We start from the raw sequence: 20,744 nt of genomic DNA, 5'->3' as shown, positions 1-20,744 counted from the left end.
AGGTATCCTAAGAAATACCTGTTTTCCCTAAATTTTTCTTGTAACTCCTTCTCTCACGTCACTTGGAACAATGATTTATACATAGTACAGAGATTGTAAACATTCATTGTGTTGATCAGACTTAGAGAGGCAGATAAAGTGAACAAATTTTGTTATAAAGCTCAATTTATTTTCTGTAACACAATTCTTATCATTACTTACAATGTAGTTTACATTGGTTGTCACTTTCCCCTGCAATAAACCCCTGATTTGTGAAGATAATGTAAGAATTACTGGCACAAAATAATGCCCCCCTTTAACAAAACCAAACCAAAAAGGAATGAAGAAACTTGGCACAAGCATTTACCTCAGCATCTACTTACTGAAGTTTGCTATCATTTATGACAGCGCCATATTTCTTCAATAATGCTTTTGTGGTGACTAATGAAGGGATTCACAAAATAAACTCAAGCCAAACCAAATCAAACATCACAGAGAAATATATATTCAAGGATGTGATTATTAGCCCTGCAGAGACAATGAAAGCTAGGTCATTTTTGTGTTAAACAGCAAATTCATTTTACAAAGGCATTGGAAAGAATGAAAAAAAAAAGTGAGCTCGGACTGAGCTGAAATCTGTCTTGGAACACATCCAACGGGAATAGTACTTGGTGTTGGATGAGCACTCAGATGCTCTGAAGAGTCCACAAAATAATTTTGTGTGCTGAAGAATGGGACTGCTGGGAGCTAGATTTTTGTTTTTTGTTTTTAACTAGCATTAGCCCACTTGTTCATTTGTTGGTGAGTTTCAATGGGCTATTCTCAACTTCCACATTGTTATAAACACCTGCCATATATCAGCTTTTGTTGTGGTCTAGATACGGCCTTCTGGTTATCTGTTAGTCATCAAAGAATTTTGTCAAACAGACAAAATGGTTCCTTTCAATTTTACAAATGAGAGAAACAAGACTCGGTGACTTTAATTAACCTGCTCAAGTTGTCACAACTAATAAATAATGGAACCAGAATTCAAATATCCGTCCATTTGAATAGAATCCAATTAAAATTCATGGAGGCTGGACAGGTCTCATTAAACGATGATACTTTTTGAAAAAATTATATGAAAATGAAGTAATAAACCCCTAAAGAATAATTATACATAACAGACTGTTTTTAAAATTGTTTGATTATAGAAATGAATGTGATGTCTACACGTAACTTTTCACTTTTGAGTCCTTAAAGATGTATATGAAGGTGTGCCGTCTTGTATTTTCCAGCACAATATAGATTAATATTGAAAATAACTGAAAGGCTTTTAAAGTCATTATGGTATTCAAATGATTCACTGATAGTTTAGTTTGCATTACCTTAGGCAATCTTGTCTTGTTGTCAGGATTACCTTTGGGAACAAAGTCTTTAATAAGCCGAGATCGGTCATAATTAGCATGTTCTGAATCATCCATGTAATCTTTATCTTTTCCGAGTGCTAGAAAAGAGAAAGAAAAAATTACATTAATTTTTTTTCTCTCTTTATCATGTTTTCACAAGGTTTATCCAAATATATTTTTTATGACCCATATATCCAATAATCAAAGAGTGTACTATCATGAAAATCTTGCCTGTTAGTGAATTAATGCTGATTCTAGGGTAACTTTAATAAGTAAATGCATCTCTGGTATTTGATGGACTTAAACTTCCTAAAAATAAAATTCCAATCATATAAACTCTATTGGATACATCATCTCTTTTGAATTTGGAGAAATATTTGCAGGAATTCAACAGATTCTTAAGCATTTATTTGCTTCATTAAAAACTCTATTAATTTTGAGAATTTGCTTTCTTAAAAGTGGGAAAATTTTCTAAATGTGGATTTAGCTGAAGGGCACAAGAAGTCAGAGAAATAACAGAAGGAATGCTAACAAACATTACAAGAAAGATACAAAATTATGAGATTGAAATGTTACAACTGCAAAAAAGATTAAAAAATGATAACATTTGAATGATTAAAAAGGGAATGATGCTGTAATGTCAATCACATATAAGAATGTACATGAATAATGGACAAGCTATGATCAATGTAAAAGAGTAATACAAGAATTCTCGAGGGTACTATATGACCAAGAACTCTTGACACTTCACAAAATTCATATTCCTTGTGATATAAATATCTCTTCAAATTAAAAAAAGATTCCTATATATTTAGATTTTTTAAACAAAACTGTTTTGCAGTTATTTTATTCAATCTGTTAATGCCTATCAGACATGAATTTTGACATGGATGACTATATACAGTACTTCAAAGAGTTCAATCATTTTACTTAGTATTTTAACAGGATAAAAACAATTTTGTTTACAACATTCACTAATTTCTTGTATTAGTAATGTTTAAAATCTGATAGTAGTTCTTAGCAGTGAAATTGGACAGATCATATTATTTTTTAGTACAGAGTTGATTTTCAATTATATTAAAATGCTCTCAGCATTTAAGGTTATACCTAGACCTATTAATAACAGCTAACACTAGTGGTCAACATTTGCTGACATATTAAGAGCCTAAAACTTTACATGTGTTATATCCTTTAATCTTTAAAACAAGTCTACAAAGTGGGTATAATTTTTTTTACCTGTATTTAATAATAAATAGCTTAAGGCATATGTAAATTAGGTAGCATGCCAGTGTCACTAAACCAGTAAGGGGTACATCTAGAACTGAAACACACCTAGATGTGACTCCAAAACTGATGTTTGTGAATATAATTTCATGTTTCCAAGATTCATGCAAATGATATTTAATTCATTCAACAAGTATTTATTAAGTCTACAATATGTTAGACATTTTTTCATGATTTGGAGATATAGCAGCAAACAAAACCCTGCCTTCATGGAACATGAAAGTAAGGGAAGAAAAACAGTACACAGACAAAAATAAGAAGTAAAAATACCCAGTGCATTGGACAAAATTACACTAGGGGGGAACGATGCAGGTGTCAAAGGTGGGGAGGAGGGATATTATTTTAGCACAGAGAATTGCAATAACATACCAGCATAGACCCAGTGAGGTGAGGCAGTTGCATTGCACAGTTAAGCCTAGGGAAGAATGACCCAGATGAAGAAAATTAAAACGCAAAACCCGGAGTTGCCTTGAACTGCTGTCAGGTGAGTGAGAAGGAACTAAAATTTTAGTTTGTTGGAGCAGTTACCAAAACCCTAGCATGTTCAACTTGCTGATTTGTGAGGCACAGAGGGCTTACTGATTCTCTTTCCCTTCCTCCCCCTCTCCTTCCTTTCCTTTGTCCCTATATCTCTGTCTCCCTCTCTTTCTCTCTCCATATTTTTCTTTCTTTTAATGTTAGAGACAAAGAAAGAGATCCTTGTGTGGTTAAACAGCAATAGGTAAACAGAGTGCTATCGAGGAGAGTGCACTGGCCCGGGGGTCACAAAACTATCATTTCTCATCCTAAATCTGTCCTGTCCTGAGTATGTAATTTCTTTTTCCTGAGAATCTATTTCCTCGTCTGTAAAATAGAGGTTTTTTTGAAGACGGTCTCAGAACTTCTTTTAAGCTCTAAAAAATACTTGATTATTAATTTAATGCTCAAAAAAGATAAAATGCAATTATATCAATTAGAGTATTTCTAATGGAACACAATAAATACTATTTATAGAAGTTTTTCTCATTCATTTAAATCTATTCCACTCACAATTTAATTTTTTAGAATGAACTTTTTATGTTTTGCCTAGTTTGCTTTGACTTTTCTTTTCTTTCCCTTCTATGGCAATTCCTATAACACAAATATTCCTGGAACAGGAACATGCTTACATCATCAACTTGCTGGAGGACAGCTCAGTTTTGAAAGACTTATGAAATGCCAACTTTATGAAACATTTTCAGATCTTCCTCTGTCCCTTCCTGCCACAAGGCCCCAACAAATACTGATCATGTTCTCTTCTTAATTCTATCACATTAATTTTAGTTTGTTTTTTCCCTCCCCTTACTATTTTCATTTCCTCCTTCCTGCCCTTTCTCTCTACCTTCCTTTTTTCTTTTTGTAACTCCTTTTATTTTATCTGAATTTAGACAAAATTATCCTTGGGCCATATCCTATTTCTTTGTCATTTATTTTTAATTCACTACAAAGTCTAGCACAGCTTGGGGATTAACAGATTAGTTAATTAAAACAATAAAAAGAAAAAAATGGAGCGGGAGCCAAGATGGCGGCGTGAGTAGAGCAGTGGAAATCTCCTCCCAAAAACACATAGAGCTATGAAAATATAACAAAGAAAAATCTTCCTAAAATAGAGACCACAGGACACAGGACAACATCCAGACCACATCCACACCTGCAAGAACCCAGCGCCTTGTGAAGGGGGTAAGATACAAGCCCCAGCCCGGCAGGACCCGAGCGCCCCTCCCCCCGGCTCCCGGCGGGTGGAGAGAAACCGGAGCAGTTTTTTTTTTTTTGGCGAGCGCTTTTTGGAAGCCTTAGAGGGACGGGCCCCCGTTGCTGGGGAGGCAGGGTGGCGGGACCGGTGAGGAGGTGCCTGGGAACGGCGCCGGAGGACAAAGAATATCCCGCGTTTCTCCCTGCGAGACCTGGGGGCGGGTGCCTGAGACCGGTGCCTGAGGACGGAGGAGGTCGCGCGTTTTTCCCCTTTTTTTTTTTCTCTTTTTGGCAAGCGCTTTTTGGAAGCCTTGAAGGGACGGGGACCCCAGTGCTAGGGAGGCACGGTGGCGGGACTGGTGAGCGGGTGGCTGGGACCGGCGCCTGAGGACAAAGAATATCCCCCGTTTTCCCCTGCGGGACCGGTGGGCGGGTGCCTGAGACCGGCACTTGAGGACAGAGGAAATCGCGCGTTTTTCCCCTTTTTTTTTTCTCTTTTCTGCGAGTGCTTTTTGGAAGCCTAAAAGGGACAGGGACCCCGGTGCTAGGGAGGCAGGGTGGCGGGACTGGTGAGCGGGTGCCTGGGACGGGCACCTGAGGACAAAGAATATCCCGCATTTTTCCCTGTGGGACCGGTGGGTGGGTGCCTGAGACCAGCACCTGAGGACGGAAGAAATCGCGCGTTTTTCCCCTTTTTTTTTCTCTCTTTTTGCCAAGTGCTTTTTGGAAGCCTTGAAGACACAGGGACCCCGGTGCTAGGGAGGCAGGGCGGCGGGACTGGTGAGCGGGTGCGTGGGACCAGTGCCTGAGGACCAAGAATATTGAGCGTTCCTTCCCTGCGGGACCGGTGGGTGGGTGCTTTTTGGAAGCCTTGAAAGGACAGGGACCCTGGTGCTAGGGAGACAGGGCAGCAGGACCAGTGCGCGGGTGCCTGGGACCGGCACCTGAGGAAAAAAAAAAAAAAAAATCGCGTGTTTTTTCTTTTTTTTTTCCTCTCTGTTCCCTCTCTCATTGTTGCTGTTGTTGTTTTGGTTTGGAGAGTGCTTTTTGGAAATCTTAAAGGGGCAGGACAGGCCACTTAGACCAGAAGCAGGGAATCTGGGGATCTCTGGGCACTCTAACCCCCTGGGCAGCAGGGAGCACAGAGGCCCCTTACGGAGATAAATAGTCTCCTGGCTGCTCCCCCTCCCACGGGGCTCCACCATTTTGGAGGAACAGCCCCAGCCAGGCCAAGCCCACAGCAACAGTGGAGATAAACCCCAAAGCAACTGGGCAGGAAGCAGAAGCCCTGTCTGCGCACAGCTGCCCAGCACAAGCCACTAGAGGTCGCTATTCTCCCAGGAAAAGGCTACAAACCAACAAGAAGGGAAGCTCTTCCAGCGGTCACTTGTACCAGCTCTGCAGACTATCTCTATCACCATGAAAAGGCAAAACTACAGGCAGACAAAGATCACAGAGACAACACCTGAGAAGGAGACAGACGTAACTAGTCCTCCTGAAAAAGAATTCAAAATAAAAATCATGAACATGCTGACAGAGATGCAGAAAAAAATGCAAGAGCAATGGGATGAGATGCAGAGAAAAATGCAAGAGCAGTGGAATGAGATGCAGAGAAAAATGCAAGAGCAGTGGGATGAAGTCCGGAAGGAGATCACAGATGTCAGGAAAGAGATCACAGAAGTGAAACAATCCCTGGAAGGATTTATAAGCAGAATGGATAAGATGCAAGAGGCCATTGAAGGAATAGAAGCCAGAGAACAGGAACGTATAGAAGCTGACATAGAGAGAGATAAAAGGATCTCCAGGAATGAAACAACACTAAGAGAAATATGTGACCAATACAAAAGGAAAAACATTCGTATTATAGGGATACCAGAAGAGGAAGAAAGAGGAAAAGGGATAGAAAGTGTCTTTGAAGAAATAATTGCTGAAAACTTCCCCAAACTGGGGGAGGAAATAATCGAACAGACCATGGAATTATACAGAACCCCCAACAGAAAGGATCCAAGGAGGACAACACCAAGACACATAATAATTAAAATGGCAAGGATCAAGGACAAGGAAAGAGTTTTAAAGGCAGCTAGAGAGAAAAAGGTCACCTATAAAGGAAAACCAATCAGGCTAACATCAGACTTCTCAACAGAAACCCTACAGGCCAGAAGAGAATGGCATGATATACTTAATGCAATGAAACAGAAGGGCCTTGAACCAAGGATACTGTATCCAGCACGACTATCATTTAAATATGATGGTGGGATCAAACAATTCCCAGACAAGCAAAAGCTGAGGGAATTTGCTTCCCACAAACCACCTCTACAGGGCATCCTACAGGGACTGCTCTAGATGGGAGCACCCCTAAAAAGAGCACAGAACAAAACACACAACATATGAAGAAGGGAGGAGGAGGAATAAGAAGGGAGAGAAGAAAAGACTCTCCAGACAGTGTATATAACAGCTCAATAAGCGAGCTAAGTTAGGCAGTAAGATACTAAAGAAGCTAACCTTGAACCTTTGGTAACCACGAATCTAAAGCCTGCAATGGCAATAAGTACATATCTTTCAATAGTCACCCTAAATGTAAATGGACTTAATGCACCAATCAAAAGACATAGAGTAATAGAATGGATAAAAAAGCAAGACCCATCTATATGCTGCTTACAAGAAACTCACCTTAAACCCAAAGATAAGCATAGACTAAAAGTCAAGGGATGGAAAAACATATTTCAGGCAAACAACAGTGAGAAGAAAGCAGGGGTTGCAGTACTAATATCAGACAAAATAGACTTCAAAACAAAGAAAGTAACAAGAGATAAAGAAGGCCACTACATAATGATAAAGGGCTTAGTCCAACAAGAGGATATAACCATTCTAAATATATATGCACCCAATACAGGAGCACCAGCATATGTGAAGCAAATACTAACAGAACTAAAGAGGGAAATAGACTGCAATGCATTCATTGTAGGAGACTTCAACACACCACTCACCCCAAAGGATAGATCCACCGGGCAGAAAATAAGTAAAGACACACAGGCACTGAACAACACACTAGAACAGATGGACCTAATAGACATCTATAGAACTTTACATCCAAAAGCAACAGGATATACATTCTTCTCAAGTGCACATGGAACATTCTCCAGAATAGACCACATACTAGCTCACAAAAAGAGCCTCAGTAAATTCCACAATATTGAAATTCTACCAACCAATTTTTCAGACCACAAAGGTATGAAAGTAGAAATAAATTCTACAAAGAAAACAAAAAGGCTCACAAACACATGGAGGCTTAACAACATGCTACTAAATAATCAATGGACCAATGAACAAATCAAAATAGAGATCAAGGAATATATAGAAACAAATGACAACAACAACACTAAGCCCCAACTTCTGTGGGATGCAGCGAAAGCAGTCTTAAGAGGAAAGTATATAGCAATCCAGGCACACTTGAAGAAGGAAGAACAATCCCAAATGAATAGTCTAACATCACAACTATTAAAACTGGAAAAAGAAGAACAAATGAGGCCTAAAGTCAGCAGAAGGAGGGACATAATAAAGATCAGAGAAGAAATAAACAAAATTGAGAAGAATAAAACAATAGCAAAAATCAACGAAACCAAGAGCTGGTTCTTTGAGAAAATAAACAAAATAGATAAGCCTCTAGCCCAACTTATTAAGAGAAAAAGAGAGTCAACACAAATCAACATAATCAGAAATGAGAATGGAAAAATCACGACAGACTCCACAGAAATACAAAGAATTATTAAAGACTACTATGAAAACCTATATGCCAACAAGCTGGAAAACCTAGAAGAAATGGACAACTTCCTAGAAAAATACAACCTCCCAAGACTGACCAAGGAAGAAACACAAAAGTTAAACAAACCAATTACAAGCAAAGAAATTGAAACAGTAATCAAAAAACTACCCAAGAACAAAACCCCGGGGCCGGACGGATTTACCTCGGAATTTTATCAGACACACAGAGAAGACATAATACCCATTCTCCTTAAAGTGTTCCACAAAATAGAAGAAGAGGGAATACTCCCAAACTCATTCTATGAAGCCAACATCACCCTAATACCAAAACCAGGAAAAGACCCCACCAAAAAAGAAAATTACAGACCAATATCCCTGATGAATGTAGATGCAAAAATACTCAATAAAATATTAGCAAACAGAATTCAACAGTATATCAAAAGGATCATACACCATGACCAAGTGGGGTTCATCCCAGGGATGCAAGGATGGTACAACATTCGAAAATCCATCAACATCATCCACCACATCAACAAAAAGAAAGACAAAAACCACATGATCATCTCCATAGATGCTGAAAAAGCATTTGACAAAATTCAACATCCATTCATGATAAAAACTCTCAGCAAAATGGGAATAGAGGGCAAGTACCTCAACATAATGAAGGCCATATATGATAAACCCACAGCCAGCATTATACTGAACAGCGAGAAGCTGAAAGCATTTCCACTGAGATCGGGAACCAGACAGGGATGCCCACTCTCCCCACTGTTATTTAACATAGTACTGGAGGTCCTAGCCACGGCAATCAGACAAAACAAAGAAATACAAGGAATCCAGATTGGTAAAGAAGAAGTTAAACTGTCACTATTTGCAGATGATATGATACTGTACATAAAAAACCCTAAAGACTCCACTCCAAAACTACTAGAACTGATATCGGAATACAGCAAAGTTGCAGGATACAAAATCAACACACAGAAATCTGTAGCTTTCCTATACACTAACAACGAATCAATAGAAAGAGAAATCAGGAAAACAATTCCATTCACCATTGCATCAAAAAGAATAAAATACCTAGGAATAAACCTAACCAAGGAAGTGAAAGACTTATACTCTGAAAACTACAAGTCACTCTTAAGAGAAATTAAAGGGGACACTAATAAATGGAAACTCATCCCATGCTCATGGCTAGGAAGAATTAATATCGTCAAAATGGCCATCCTGCCGAAAGCAATATACAAATTTGATGCAATCCCTCTCAAATTACCAGCAACATTCTTCAATGAATTGGAACAAATAATTCAAAAATTCATATGGAAACACCAAAGACCCCGAATAGCCAAAGCAATCCTGAAAAAGAAGAATAAAGTAGGGGGGATCTCACTCCCCAACTTCAAGCTCTACTACAAAGCCATAGTAATCAAGACAATTTGGTACTGGCACAAGAACAGAGCCACAGACCAGTGGAACAGATTAGAGACCCCAGAAATTAACCCAAACATATATGGTCAATTAATATTTGATAAAGGAGCCATGGACATACAATGGCAAAATGACAGTCTCTTCAACAGATGGTGCTGGCAAAACTGGACAGCTACATGTAGGAGAATGAAACTGGACCATTGTCTAACCCCATATACAAAGGTAAACTCAAAATGGATCAAAGACCTGAATGTAAGTCACGAAACCATTAAACTCTTGGAAAAAAACATAGGCAAAAACCTCTTAGACATAAACATGAGTGATCTCTTCTTGAACATATCTCCCCGGGCAAGGAAAACAACAGCAAAAATGAGCAAGTGGGACTACATTAAGCTGAAAAGCTTCTGTACAGCGAAAGACACCATCAATAGAACAAAAAGGAACCCTACAGTATGGGAGAATATATTTGAAAATGACAGATCTGATAAAGGCTTGACGTCCAGAATATATAAAGAGCTCACACGCCTCAACAAACAAAAAACAAATAACCCAATTAAAAAATGGGCAGAGGAACTGAACAGACAGTTCTCCAAAAAAGAAATACAGATGGCCAAGAGACACATGAAAAGATGCTCCACATCGCTAATTATCAGAGAAATGCAAATTAAAACTACAATGAGGTATCACCTCACACCAGTAAGGATAGCTGCCATCCAAAAGACAAACAACAACAAATGTTGGCGAGGCTGTGGAGAAAGGGGAACCCTCCTACACTGCTGGTGGGAATGTAAATTAGTTCAACCATTGTGGAAAGCAGTATGGAGGTGCATCAAAATGCTCAAAACAGACCTACCATTTGACCCAGGAATTCCACTCCTAGGAATTTACCCTAAGAACGCAGCAATCAAGTTTGAGAAAGACAGATGCACTCCTATGTTTATCGCAGCACTATTTACAATAGCCAAGAATTGGAAGCAACCTAAATGTCCATCTGTAGATGAATGGATAAAGAAGATGTGGTACATATACACAATGGAATACTACTCAGCCATAAGAAGTGGAAAAATCCAACCATTTGCAGCAACATGGATGGAGCTGGAGAGTATTATGCTCAGTGAAATAAGCCAAGCGGAGAAAGAGAAATACCAAATGATTTCACTCATCTGAGGAGTATAGGAACAAAGGAAAAACTGAAGGAACAAAACAGCAGCAGAATTACAGAACCCAAAAATGGACTAACAGGTACCAAAGGGAAAGGAACTGGGGAGGATGGGTGGGCAGGGAGGGATAAGGGGGGGGAAGAAGAAGGGGGGTATTAAGAGTAGCATGCATGGGGGGGAGGGAGAAAGGGGAGGGTGGGCTGCACAACACAGAGAGGACAAGTAGTGACTCTACAACATTTTGCTAAGCTGATGGACAGTAACCGTAATGTGGTTGTTAGGGGGGACCTGATATAGGGGAGAGCATAGTAAACATAGTATTCTTCAGGTAAGTGTAGATTAAAAATTTAAAAAAAAAAAAAGAAAGAAAGAAAGAAAAGGGGGATTACTCCTTAACAGGATAAAACTATTGGTAAATCAAAGATCAACGCATGCTTTAAATATCCTTAATGTTGATCACTTAAAGGGTGTCAGATGATCAGCTATGGAGGTACTCTTTTCTGATAATATTCCTTTCTCTTAATTAAAAAAAAAAAAAAAAAAGCAGTTACTGTGTGCTGACCTCCAATGAGTTCTGCACAGTGGTATAGAGGGCATGTCAAAGTGTGGGCAAAGGGTCTGTTTGTTTCTACGCAGAAGATCAAGGCCTAGCTTGGATACCCAGAAAATGAACTAAGATACGATATGAGGAGGAGCTTCCGGCATCAGCACTCTCTGGAGGACTCATGCCGGGGGATGATCATCAAAAAGCCTCCACAGGGATCCGGACGATGCTGCGGTTGTGGCTGCACCCAGCCCACCATCTCCTGGACTTGCCATAAGAAGGAGGAGGGAGATGTCTAGGCTGGCATGTGCATACAGTGAGACAACGAATTTGACTGGATCTGTACTGTTGGAACTCAACCAGGAGTTGGGAGGGGTGCAAGTTGTAGCACCCCAAAATCTCATGACTATAGACTATCTATGGTTAAAAGAACATATGGGATGTGAACAGATCCCAGAAATGGGCTGCTTTAATTTGTCTGATAGTTCAAGTACAGTTGGAAAATATCCATCATATCATAGATAAATTTTCACAAATGCCTAGGGTGCCTAAATGGTTTTCTTGGCTTCACTGGAGATGGCTGGTAATTATAGATTTGCTTTGTTTATGTCACCGTATTCCTATTATGTCAATATGTGTGTGCAAATTAGTTAGTAGTTTAAAACCTATACATACTTAAGGTACTATACAAGAAGATATGTCAAAGAAATAATCAATCCTCCCAAGTTTCCTTCATATGCTACATCTATAGCTTTTCTTCTTCCTTCCTAATTACAAACTTTAAATAGAATTCGTGCCTCATATCGAATTTACCGAGTATCATAATTCCTCCAGGTGGTAAAGATACCTCGAGACAAGTGCTGGGCATAGAAGCCACAGGGCATAAATCTGCAAAGAAGTAAAAAGCTAACCTTTGCAAACAATATGGCTTCTCTCTCACTTACCAACTTTACATTTCCCTGTATGGCCCCGGAAGATGACTGGTTAGCCAGAGACGGGTAAGATTCCTCAAGGGAGGAACAACCTAAGACAGGCACAGTCGCAGGGGGGCCATCAGGTGAGAATTTGGGGATCAACAGAGGTGAGGCTCAGAACCTCACCCCCCCTGTTTTGAGAGAAATCTTCTGCATCCGTGGATGTTTTGCTGCCCTTGTCTAGCCTGGATTAATACTTAGTCCATAGGCACACACCTGATCATCTGATCATCTACATTTGCCTTCTTACAGCACTAAACTATGTTTTCTACCTTTATCTTGCATCTACCTACCACTTCAGCATTTTATTAAAAATAAAAATAATAATAATAATAGGAGAAATGTGGGATCAACATATAAATCAAGTACAAAAATCAAATGAATATTCATATTTGACCTGATGGTTTATAGGTCATATTGCATGATCAAAACCGAAAGTTTCTGTGATGACTGCCCTTGTACTGTTCACCATGTAAGAATTTATTCACTCTGTAAGAATTCGTTCACCATGTAAGAACTTGTTCGTTATGCTTCAGAAGATTGGAGACTGACGAGAATTAGGCTTGAGATGGATTAATGATTGTACATTGAGCATTGACCCCCCTATACTGAATTTTATTGTTGTTAACAACCATTTGATCAATAAATATGAGAGATGCCCTCTCAAAAAAAAAAAAAAAAAAAAAAAAAAAAAAAAAAAAAGAAAAAAATGTATTTGTTATTTTGGAAAATATTGATCCTAAATGATACAATTTTAAATTTTCTTCTGTTTATTTATTTATTTTATTCCTAAAATCATAATCTAAAGGAAAGAAAATCTATGTTCACAATTACCCCCTATTAAGCCTATGGGTAATAAAATAAAGAAACAATTACTATCTTAATAAATAGTGACTCCCTTCTTAAAGTTAGCACAGGACAAAATCCTGACTTCTTATTTTCTCTTATACTCCATGTTCAATCCTTAATTAAATTCTGTTGACTTTGCATGAAGCATCATTTTTCTGCTTTGCTTTACTCTTTAGCACATATCAGTATCTAACATGCAGCATGCGATTACTGCTTTGTGTTCATTTAATATCTGTTTTTCTCACCAGGGTATTTGTGGGCCAGTTCTTTACTTTGTTCACTTTTGTTTCCTTTTTTGTTCAGTACTTCATCCCTAACCTCTAGAAAAACATCTGATATGTAGATGTTATTCAAGATTTGTTAAGTAACTAAGTGGATTTCCATGTCTATCAAATGTCTGAACTACCTCAAATTATATCTGATTATTTATCATTATTTATCACCTTTTATGGTATCTTAATCCAAGCCATCACCAGCTCATGAGCAGAAGTCTGTAAGAGTCTTCTAACTTATATTCCTATTTCTATATTTTGCCCCTGCCACATGGCAGCCAGAGTGGTCCTTTTAAAAGCTAAGTTAAATTACATTAAAACTCTACTCAAAACCTTCCAATAGTTTTGTAGCTGCAAGTAAAAGTCATAGTCTATATTATTTATGGCACACTGAGTATGCATCATCTGACACCTTACCACCACTTCTTATCCCTCTCCTATAACCCTGCTCTCACTTTCTCTAATCCAGCTGCACTGAGTTACTTGATGATAAATATTTTCTCACCACAGGGCCTTTGCACTTGTTCCTTGCTCTGCTAAGAATGTTCAACCCCTATTTCAGGCATGGTTCTGCTTACATCATCATGTCAGAGAATCTCTTCTTGACCACTGTTTCTAAAGTGAAACCTCCCATAGTTCTCTGTTTCCTCATAGAGCTTTATTAGTTTTATTAGCACCTGACGTAAAGTGATAACACATACACAAACATACATGCTATATATAAAGCATCACCTGACATTAAGTTATAACATAGATATTCAATGTATATATTTATGCCATATATCTACACACACACATATACACACACATATATATACATATTGTATAGGTATATATGTGTATGTATATATATATGTATATATAAATGAACAGATGTATGTTAACATGCATATATTTGTGCTTATATCTTCATAAAAGACAGAGAAAAAAACAAAGTGAGAACAAGCTGATGGATGGTTATTATCGGACTCTTCCCACTATAAGTACCATCACTGTAGTGACTGTTGTGTTCATTGCTACATTCCCAATATTTAGTTTATTTGATGATGATTTTTGTAATTAATAGTGTATTAATCAAGAGTCCAATAATTAAGAAATATAAACTTTCAGAAAACAAAACATTCAACAACTTTCCAGTAGAGTAGGTAACAGCATAATTTTGATTAGAACAGATGGAACTTTTGCTGTTCTCTGGTATGAATGATAGGAAGACATACACCCTTAAGAAAAACAGACAAATTGGATTTTGTGAGAATTAAGAGTTTTGTGCTTGAATGAATGCCATTAAGAAAGTGAAAAGTCAGAATGGGAGAAAATATTTGCAAATCATGATCTAATAAAGGAGTTATATATATACACAACTCTTATAACTCAATAATAAAACAAACAACCCAGTTCAAAAATGAACAAATGGATCTGAACAGACATTTCTCCAAAAATGATATACAAGTGGCCAAAAAACACATCACTAGCTATCAGGGAAATGCAAACCAAACTCACAATGAGACAACTTCATACCCACTAGGTTGGCTATCATAAAAAAGCAGACACTAACAAGTGGCAGTGAAGATGTGGAGAAATCAAACCCTCATACGCTGCTGATGGGAATGAAAAATACTGCAGTTGCTATGAAAAACAGTCTAATGGTTCTTTGGAAGTTTTAACACAGTTACCAGATGATTCTGCATTCTACTCCGAGGTATATACTCAAGATAAATGGAAACAAGTTCACAAAAAACATGTACACAAATGCTTACAGAAGCATTGTTCATAAAAGCCCAAAGTGGAAACAATCCAAATGTCCATCCATCAACTGATGAACATATAAATAAAATAAGCTTTATCTATACTGTGGAATATCATTCGGTAATAAAAAAAATGAAGTGCTGATTAATGCTGAAACATGGATGGTTTCACTATACTAAGTGAAGAACTGTCAGTCACAAAAGACCAAGTATTCTGTGATTCCATTTGTAAGAACTGTCCAGAATAATCTGTAGGGAAAGAAAAATTAGTGGTTGCCTATGGCTTCAGGGATTGGGATGTGTATAACCAATAGGTATGGGGTTTCTTTTCGAGGTGATGAAATGTTCTAAAGTTGATTGTGGTGATAGGTGCCAATCTCTGTGATATACTAAAAAACACTGTAAACTTTAAACAGGTGAATTGTATGGGATGTGAATTATGTCTCAATAAAGCTGCTACATTTATGAAAAAAAACCTAAGATTCTCAAAGTTTAAGAAAATTCTTTAAAATGTTGAAGTTGAGAGCCTGATGTAGTGGACAAAGAACTAATAATGGTTTCAGTAAATCCAAGTTAAAATTTTGGTCATATCTTTTATTAGTTGAATGGCAGTGGGTCAGTTATAGTTTCTTAATCTGAAAATCTGTGAAAATAAAATTTTTCTTGTTTCAAGAATTAAATGGAATAATCTATGTGACATGTACACATAAGGTATTGAAGAAATAAATACATATTTCCTTTCTTTGGTCTTTCTTTAAATTCACAATTTTAGTATTTAGGAATCTATAAAACCAATTATGTAGTTTGGGGTGCAAAAAACACCATTGTCTTCCATTATAAGCCTAATGTAATTATCTTGAGTATGCTAATTCACAATTTAAAATTTAATCTATAAATCGCTATTCTGATCATCAATAATATGATTTATAATGAAAACTTTTGTTGAGTCAAGTGGTTATCCATTAAGTCTTCTAAATTTTGTTTGTAAACCAGCATCAGCTCAAAACTTGAGATGGATCAATATGGTTACTTGGATTTCAACAAAACCCTTAAAGCTGTCTCTCGGAGTATAATTTTAATAGCCAAATTATTTAATAGCATTCTTCTTTATTATAACTCCAGTTTATTTCATTACTTTGTTACATTGTACTATAACTGCAGAAGCATCTGGAACTACATAAGGTAACTCTTAGACAATGTAAATATGTGTGAGTGACATTATAAGTTGGCCTCCACTTACGTGCAGCTGTGTGACCTTCCCATACATTATGATGATAGCATGTTCTACGATTGCCAGGATGTGCTTAGAGTTGCCTAAGGTTATTTTCATACTTTATAGTTTATATATCACTCCCAAGATAGATTCTCTTACTTGCATCTCACAAAAGCTCTTAAATTCTGCTCAATTTCTATTTATAATAAGGAATAAAACATGATTTATCACTTCTTTAGTTAGTGATAGAGTAAGTACCTAAAACTGAATCTTCTGACTGCTAATAAACTCTGTGATTTAAAAAGTTATTCCACCAGTTTCTTGTGAAGAATAAATCTCGGGGTCCATATATGATTTACTCAGTGGTTACAGCATGGTAGTAATGAAGATTTAGACTTACTCTTTGCAGTTCTTTTGTTGCCTGTCTAACACTGTCACTGCTCTAAAGTCCTGACACAAGCTAGTCATGGTGAGGTTATTGTAGGAGCTGTAGTCAGTCAGCCCCATGACTCTATACAAATCCTGCAGATAAACTGCTTTCTACTGTGTCAGTGTGCCACTGCTTATTCTATCCACATCCATCCTTCCATACATTATGCCCAATTCCATACCCAATCACCATTTATCCATCATTGAGTAGATAGCCTGTGCGAGCCTATATGAATAAGACAGATATAATAGCAAAGTATTGTCGTCTATGGAAACAGTCATTTATAAGAATATAGGAAGCATCTAAATGACTTTGAATCAGGGAGGACTTTACAGTAATAGTAGTTTTAAAAAGGCATTCTCCTACTACTTAAGAAGGGTGATGACTATTAGGTCTTTAAATGCTCTACAGAAAGATTTGTCAATACAACTTAAATATAAAAGAGGGACATAATCAATTTGGGTGTTTAATGAGAAAGATAACAAAGCGCTTATCATTAACAGGTGAGAAAACTCAGTGACAAATGACATCATGGAGAACAAAGCAATGGGTGAATTCTACTGTAAGTTTCCTAAGGACAGGTGAGTCAATATTCTCTTTCCTTTCATCTATTTGTCAGTCCTTTCACTAATCCTAAAACTATTGAGTACCTACTCTGTGCTAGGTACTGTCCTTGATTCTGGACTACAAGCGTCAACAAGATCAACAAAATCTTTTTTGGGAGAAAAATACAACATATAATTTCAGGTAATACTTCTTAAGTATCATAACTAAAAATAAATCAAGATTAGGGAATACAAGTGAAGCTTGTACGAATCTGGTTTATTTCAGTGTAGTGCCCTGAGAGAAGAGTAAGCTAATAATGAACAAAACACAAAAGAAGGTTGGAATGGCTTCAGCATTGTGAGTTAGGGAAGCATTAGGAAATGGCCCAGCGAGGCCAGGCCCAGATATCTTGAAAAGCCTCTGAAGGCCACAATAAGAAGTTTACACTTTAAATGTAGTGAGAAACCTGGAGAGATCTGAGCAGAAAAATGATGAGATTTAATTTTCCTTTTATTAAAGCCTCCTGAAGCTGCTGCACAGGACATAGACTCAAAGGAGACAAGAGTTGGAACAGAGGCCAGTCAGGAAGATGTTGCTCTGGTCTGCCTGGAAATGGCAGCAGATTGGCCCAGGGGGTAGCACTGAATACGGCACTTGTAGGAGAAAGTCGGATTTTGAGATTCAGATTCTGAATATAATTTTTAAAATGAGCCCAGAGGACTTATTTAAAGTGTTTAATAAACAACTGAAAAGATTTACAGTGACTGTGAGGCTGTCACAACTAGAAAAATAATATGTCCTTTCAATACAATTGTCTTATTTCTGTAATCCTCAAATAAATTGGTAGCATTAATAGAAAATTATTTTTTATGCCAACTTAACATGAAGCACTATTGGAAAAATGAAAATTAGTGAAAGTTATGCAGTATTACAAAAAGAAACCAAAATTACCATGCACTCATTTGACCAAAACTGTTTTAAGAAATAAGGCATTCCACTAAGTTAAACTATTAATTTCATGGAAAGCTAACAAAATGCCTTAATGATCTAATATAAACCACTTCCTGAAGGAGTTTCATAACATTGGCAAAATGTTGACTTCAGGAGATTAGATAGATGTATATTTTGGTTAGTTGGACTCAAATTATGTTGGTATTAACAAGTCCTGTTTATTTCAATTAAAAGTTCACTGATTGTACTGCAGCACAGGCATAGACATAATCAAGCATTGGTTACTTGTTAATATGAATGTGTCTACCGTGTCATTTTCCAGCATACTAACAAGAAAAATGGTGAATGATGGTAGTAGAGCTCCCAGGATTGATGGACAAGATTATTGCCACACCTGGACTTCAAATCATTGCTACATTGATCAGCACGTTCCAGAATGATTGTGTGTGTGTGTGTGTGTGTGTGGTATATGTGTCTGGGGAGGTGTCTGTGTTGAATGGATCCCCTGAGCTCATCTATGAAAAGTATAATTAAAGGCTCAAAGGTGGCAATAAAAAGAATGAAAGGAGAAAACCAAACAGAATGCATACCTCTCAACCTGATTAGCTTTCTTTAATCATCTCCCAAATGTGTTTTACCATGCACTGTTATCCCCCATCCATTGCTGCTCCCAGACCGATACTTATTTTTATCCTGCAGAGCTAGTGTTCTATGGATAACACTAATTACTTTTCCCATTAAAAGGTCTCTGTTCCAGTTGTGGTGATTAAGAGAGAAGGTGAGGGATTAAGACTTCCTGAGTTAGAATCTCAGTTCTCCATTGGCTTAGCTAGTTGGTATTTGGCAAGTTATTTTATGTCTTGGCAAATCAAGTTCCTCATCTGTAAAAAGATGCTGATAATGGTTCCTAATACAAAGGATTGTTATAAGAATTAATGAGATAATTCAGGTAGAGAGTTGTGCAATAAGAGTTCAGCAAATTATTGTTATTCCACTCCGACCTAAGAATCACATTTTGGTGATATAGAAACAGCTACTTAGTGAAGATATCTCTGAGCCGAACATACTTTGGTGTGAAAGATAAGCTTAGTGATGCAATAAAGCAATGAACAAATATTTGTTGAACCTCTGTGACAATGTGCTAGAAGCTGTGATGGAGTTATGCCACTTCATTTAATTAAAAAACCTGCAAAGCATAGATTATTAATCCCAATTTACAAATGAGATCACTGAGGCTCAGAGAAGTTGGTAATATGCCACAGTCACACACCTAGTAGATACAGGAATGATATTTGACCAATGTCTGATAGGAAAAACAGCATTTCATTCTTAATATACTACAAATCCTGTTAGGCAACTTTAGCGTAAATTTCCAGCTCTAAATCAATGAACATCCTCCATAGCTCTCATTTAGAACAATGAAAAACATCGATCCTCAATGAAAGACAGACTACATGCAGTTAACCCTGCCACAGCATTATATTCCCATGGGGCAGTTCAAAATAATTCACAGTAAAAAGGAAAATCCATTAATTAGATACATCAGTCACATTACAAAAACCGTATCAGAGTTGTTGGTATTTGGAAGTTCCCATGCATTAACCAACCCAATGCCAGAACCTGGTAGTCTACATTTTAAAAGCAAAATTAGAGAGTGTAACTTCTCTGGTTTAAAAGAGCATGCAATGCTAAAATACTTCTTATTTGTGCTTTATTTAATTACACTCTTGGTATATTTCCTGTGATTTTGTTTGACCTCTTCTCAAAGATTATAAAAGCATGCATATTATAATTATGCAGCTGACTCTAAGAAAGTATTTCCTAGACAGATGGATTCCTGGAATGCTCGGTGATACTACAGTCAGCTACAGCTTCATTCTCACCTTCATTATAAAGGTGAATATCTCGTGTGCATGTTTAAACCACCAGAAGTTGTGATGGTTCCCTAATGGAAAGAATGATGGACTGATGCTGGGGGTGCTAAAGTACTCAGTACCTGTAAAGATATAAATTTAAGTCAAGTGTGTCAAATGATTGAGACACACAAGAATGATGAGAAAAGAAATGTGGAATTTAGGGTATCCAATTATATTAAGCATTTAGAGAAAATGTTAATATTTAGGATGGAAAGCTGTCAAAAATAAGATACATGGAATCGAATAGAAAGGTTTGCATGAGTAGAGTGATTGCTATGCTATTAACAAGTACTAATTTGGGAGAATTATTAGTGAAAGGTTCTCTGCAAACTATATGGATTTTAGAAAAGGTTTTTGTTCTTGTCTTTTTTCTACTTATCAGAAAATAACTAACAATAGTAACCTCTTTCAGAATTAATTACTATGGAAAGACCTTTGTACTCAAATTGAGTGTATTTGTTCTGATTAAATGTTCTTTTTGCTGTTGTAAATGAAATGAATCAGCTGGTGGCTATCTTCCTTTAATTAGGAAACTTAATAAGCCAGCACTGTTTATATGCCACACACAAAAAATGAATATTATAAGAAACATGACT

General features: G+C 37.2%; 1 protein-coding gene across 1 annotated transcript in view; it reads right to left on the bottom strand.

Annotated features, from left to right (window-relative positions):
• Nucleotides 1-20,744, bottom strand: part of ANO3 (anoctamin 3) — a 258,609-nt gene that overhangs the window by 172,147 nt on the left and 65,718 nt on the right. Inside the window, exon 4 of the mRNA XM_073216340.1 lies at nucleotides 1,347-1,465. Coding sequence (XP_073072441.1) covers nucleotides 1,347-1,465 — 119 coding nt within the window. The remainder of the gene's footprint in view (nucleotides 1-1,346; nucleotides 1,466-20,744) is intronic.

Source organism: Manis javanica, chromosome 11, assembly GCF_040802235.1.
Source record: "Manis javanica isolate MJ-LG chromosome 11, MJ_LKY, whole genome shotgun sequence".
Taxonomy (NCBI): domain Eukaryota; kingdom Metazoa; phylum Chordata; class Mammalia; order Pholidota; family Manidae; genus Manis; species Manis javanica.
This window is presented reverse-complemented; position numbering and strand designations above follow the sequence as displayed.